This window comes from Phytophthora infestans, genomic scaffold (genome assembly GCF_000142945.1).
Source record: "Phytophthora infestans T30-4 supercont1.1400 genomic scaffold, whole genome shotgun sequence".
Classification (NCBI taxonomy): Eukaryota; Oomycota; class Peronosporomycetes; order Peronosporales; family Peronosporaceae; genus Phytophthora; species Phytophthora infestans.
The window spans coordinates 1-4839 of NW_003307214.1; the positions used below are offsets into that span (position 1 = coordinate 1).

Here is a 4839-nt window from a genome sequence, read left to right on the forward strand (position 1 = left end):
CCTTTGATTCAAGGACGGGTGGGGCAAGTTACATTGGGAACGGTGCCCACAGGGAGCGTGGAACCATTTCAGGCGTTCGGCATGAAGATCCGGATTAGGCGGCGGTTTGTCATCTTTCGGAGACCGGGCGAGAGGATGGTCAAACGACGACATTGAGGCCAAGCTGGTGGCCCACATGCGCGACGCAATGTTGAATGGACCCACGCCGTGGTGGACTGGACGCCAGGCTCGCACAACTACCCGCCGCACGGGAAGTTTGTCGAGGTAAGCGTTGACGTAACGATGTTTTATTGCGTGAGGTGCTAACAGGTTGTTTGATTTATCATTGCAGATTGAGATCGACCTGGGTGTTGGCTCCGAGGAGACGCAGGTGCTGGGCATCGACCTGACGCACGAGTACGTGGCCATTAATGCTGACTACCGCTCGTAGATTGAGCGTCACATTTTCGTCATAAACTCGACTCGAATGATATGACTGTCAATAAGGTCGGACGAAGGACTATTCTAATACACCCGGTGACTTCTTTACATCCGATTAATTGTACAAATTGTTTTTTATTAGTGCTTTTTTGATAAAAATTATTGTATCTCGTGACGGAAGAACCCAATCATGAGCTGCATTCGACGCTTCACTTTGTCAGGATCAGCGAATGCTTGACGTAGAACAGTCTCCAGACGCTCCTTATCGATCCCACGAAGGAAAGATCTGAAGCCTTCTCGTGTCTTGAGTTGACCTTGTCTCTCTCGCACCAACTGAACGAGGTGGCGATCACTCTCATGATTTCCAGGACCAAGTGTCAATTTCTGATTGAGTTGCAGCCGAGTTGGCGAGTTTTGCTGGTTGCAACTGGTGTTTGCGGTGTCGACACTTGTGGCTTCCTTTGTTACTCGAATGTTACGCGGTGACAGACAACTCGGAAGACCTGCAACACTTAAGTTGACGAAGTCTTTCTGCGTCGTCTTCCAGTTCGTCTCGCCACTTTTCGATCGCATTCAGACTTTCAGCCACATTAAAGAACGCAGTCTTGGGTACTAGCGTCGGACTACCGAGTTCCGATACCACGGCTGGACACACGCTTGATCTGTTATAGCACGAAACAAGGAGAGAAAATATGTTATCTACTATGGATATAGTCCTGTCATAGACGCTGATGCCACCGCACCAGATACAAAAAAATACTCACGGGATACTTACTCATCGTCGTCGCTGGAATCCTCGTTCTCCTCTTGTCTTTGGGAGCGTCTAAGTTGCTGTTTACTGCTCAGCGAAGTCGGTAGATGGCGCTTAGCAGTTGAGATGTCCACTGTAGGGGAGAGCACGTCCAGATTCCAGTCATGCTGACGTCCCAGAGCCTTCGTGTAGCTGGCTATTGACGTCTTGATTGGAGAACATGGTCGCTTCGTGTCATCGCTGCCATCTAAGATGAGGATGTCGACAGTAGACGTACCGGAGGACAGCCCACGACACTTTGAAGACCCCCCTCGCGACCTTGGTCTCGGTGGGACTCGTGCAGGCTCAACAAACGCTTCTCGGACGTTGACTCCATTTCGCAATACTCCAGCTGACGTGTTGGGTCGACGTTCCAGCCGAGCAACAATTGCTGCCCCATTTCCAGTGACGCCGTCGATGCTTCCTTTTCGTCGACATCTGCTGCGATTAGCTGTGGTGTCTTCGAGGTAGAGCGCTTTGTTGGTGTCACGGGGAACTTCGATTTGCGACGTACCGACACTATCTAGCTGCCAGGTTTTCAGCTCGTCCAAGATGGCGTCGCGAGACTTGTGCTTGTGGGTGTCAAGCTCTCGAGCTCGGTCAAGTGTGTCGGTGATGGAGATTCGTTGTGCTGGCGTCTTCGGGCGTTCCGGTAGTCCATGACTCGATGAAGGGCGTGTATTAACAGAGCTTGCAGAGTCCTCAGAACTGCCTCCCGTATGTTTGTAGAGATCGCGATTTGATCCCGTTGCCTCGTGTCGGTGTCGACGAAGCGCACTCGAGACGTTTCCGGCGAACACGATGTCGGTTCCATGAGTGAGGCGGCTACCGGAGTCGTCAGCACGAGGAGAATCCACTGGAAGTCCGTTCGATGAAAGCTGACGAGGACTTCTGAGCTCATTCGGCACCATCGGGTCAGAAGCTGATACATCGGTGTGAAGCCGATCTTGATGATTGCAGATGGCAGCGTCGATTTCTGAGTCCGACAACTTGACTCTCTCGCTGTCCGACAGTGCCTCGTCATCCAACGACACCAGTTGTGGCACGAAATTGGTAACAATCTGACGGTAGTGTTTGACGGTCTCAACTGAGTTCCCCGTTAGGTTAAGCGACATGAGCTGCGGACAGAACGCTGAAGCACGAGTTGTTAGTTATTGAAGATACCGAGTGGTGATACTGTTGACTGATCTTACCGAGTTGTTCGATCTGACCAATATCCGTGATTCGATTCCCTTCGAGGTCTGAAGCACAGTACAATGAGGTAAACGGTACGCCCCACCATCATTCAACAGCTTTAGACAAGCCGTACCAATCACACGAAGCTCCTCATGCATCGTCAGTGGGCTGATGTCGCTCACTTTGTTGTGCTGTAGATACAGCTCTTGCAAGTTCATGAGTGCTCCGATGCCGTCGAGATCGGAGATCTGGCAGTGCATCGCCCAAAGAACTCGCAATGATCGAAGCGATGTACCCAGATCCCGAAAGCTACTGAGGTTGCTCTGCTGCAACCGTAGTTGTTGCAGAGACGGCAAGAGTTCCCCTATCACTTCAACCGATTGTTTCGTCGAGTCGATCGATATCTGCAGTGAAGTGACGCGCTCGAGGTCATGACTCCCTGTCAATTGTATCTACACCACCGAGCATAAAAACATAAGGAACTAGGTCGAAAAGAGTTATCACGCAGGCCTCCAACTCACTAGCTTGTCCTCCGTGATGTCATCGAATGGATTATCGAGTTGCAAAGTTTCCAGTTCTGTATCTTGCTTTTTGGGCTGGTTTATTATTGGGGACAGCAACCCCAATGCACTGGCACCCAATCCACCGGTAGGAACGGGCGTTGGGTTGCAATCCCTCGGCAGCGTTCGGATGAGAAAACTTGTCTTGATGTCGGCAGGCTTTGGTGTCGGCTTCAGCTTCATGGTCGTGGAGGTAACAATCACATTCTCGTCCATTTCGTGGCGTAGATCACCCAGCACGACAGCGCTCATGGTTCCAACGCAGAGTCACCTTTTCCGTCAATTGCAAGTGCCACACTAACCAGACCTCGTCCTCCCCAACGCATCCACTATTAATATCTCCAAACCCAAAACACAACTGGCAACACGCATGTTGCAGTACCCAAGAATTTTTTTTATCTACTAAATGTAGCCATCCTTGCGTACCAGTATATCGGTACATTATTGGCAAAGAAAATGGTGGAGGACAAGAAGTCGCCGGCCATGACGCCGTCTATCGCCGCTGCACGCGAGTCGAAAGCTGAGCCTGACGTTCATGGGAAACCGTCGTACGTCTTTCTGCGTATAAAGCGCAAGCGCACCGACGACCCGATGGAGTGTCTGGTGGTGCACAGTGAGCCGGACTCGAAGCGTTCCAAGACGGACCTGGTACAGGCTTTTACGAATCTGTCGACCACTGAGAAGCGGTTCGTGTTCAAGCACATCGACACAGTGGAGGAGCCCATCACTCCAGGTCGCGTCAAGTGGACAGAACGACTCAAACGCAAGGCACGCTCGCTCAAAGATGAACGCGCCGACATGTTGGCCAAGAAGCAGCTCGTCCCAGTGTTCCAGACAGACCCCACGGCCTCCAAACAGACCGAAAAGCGTGTGAAACAACAGCAAAGTCGCTCTAAAGCACGTCGGAAAGAGGAAATGCTCAAGTCCAGAGGACTAGAACCTATTATGGAGATCAAGGAGAAGCAGACGATGGAACTGCACGGCATCCGACTGGTAGATCTACACGTCGCGACTGCAGCGAGCACAGAGAAGGACACAGAACAGGATATAGTAGAAACGAGCAAGACTGATGTCGTCACGGTCAACGGAGCGAGACTGAAGCCTACGCGTGTACTGAACCCGCACGAGCGCGAGCTGGATGAGGCGATTTGGACGGCGTTCCGAGCCAACGACTTCGCACCATTCTTCCAGATCTACCACGCGCGGCGACCTGAGCTTCGTGTAGACTCGACGTCATTTCAACGCCCAGCAGATGGAAGCTCGATACTTATGGCGGCAGCGCTACACGGACGCAGCGATGTGATCGAAGTGCTGTTGCGCTCGGGTAGTACGAGTGTTCTTCAGCAGGATTATGATGGAGCTACGGCTGCGATGTTCGCCAAGCGTGGAGGCCACATCAATGTGGAGACAGCACTACTTGCCTGTGAAGAAGCAGAGCACGAGAAGGACTACGTGTACGACGTTTACTGTGTTGATATTTCTGCCAGTGAAGGGCAACACGACGCAGCAACTAGAGACGAAGACGATGCAAAGCAAACAAGCGTGAATGGTGTGCCGGTTGTGAGTGTGAGCTCGGAGGTGCATCGGTGGCTGTCAGAAGATATGCCGAGCGAAGACGTGGAGGAATACATGCTCGAGTCCGATATCGATAGCAACGAAGAAGACGGGTACACATGCTTGTATAGATATCCGTGGCGCCGCTGAGGAACGGGCTTTATGTTAAGACCAAAATGCTCAGAGACGGCGGCTCGGTTGGATTTGTGTTTTTGACGGCTCTTTTTTCTGCCTGTGGCTGGCCTGATCTGTAGATTGAGCGAAGATTCCAATGACGAGGACCACGAGGCCAACGATTATCCAGACGAAGAGTCATCGGACGAGTCGCTGGCGGACAGC

The 4839-nt window shown here is 51.9% G+C and overlaps 2 protein-coding genes across 2 annotated transcripts; one reads left to right on the forward strand and one right to left on the reverse strand.

Moving 5' to 3' along the window:
• Positions 1-895: 895 nt before the first annotated feature.
• On the reverse strand, positions 896-3129 carry PITG_22148 (uncharacterized protein; the record flags this gene model as incomplete). The annotated part of the gene is made up of 5 exons (XM_002909913.1): positions 896-1082; positions 1196-2342; positions 2404-2451; positions 2520-2712; positions 2908-3129. The coding sequence occupies 5 exons, from the start codon at positions 3127-3129 to the stop codon at positions 896-898; spliced, it is 1797 nt and encodes a 598-aa protein (XP_002909959.1).
• Positions 3130-3402: 273 nt separating this feature from the next.
• PITG_22149 (uncharacterized protein) lies at positions 3403-4650 on the forward strand (the record flags this gene model as incomplete). The annotated part of the gene is made up of 1 exon (XM_002909914.1): positions 3403-4650. One exon carries the CDS (start codon positions 3403-3405, stop codon positions 4648-4650), a length of 1248 nt encoding a protein of 415 aa, XP_002909960.1.
• Positions 4651-4839: the final 189 nt, after the last annotated feature.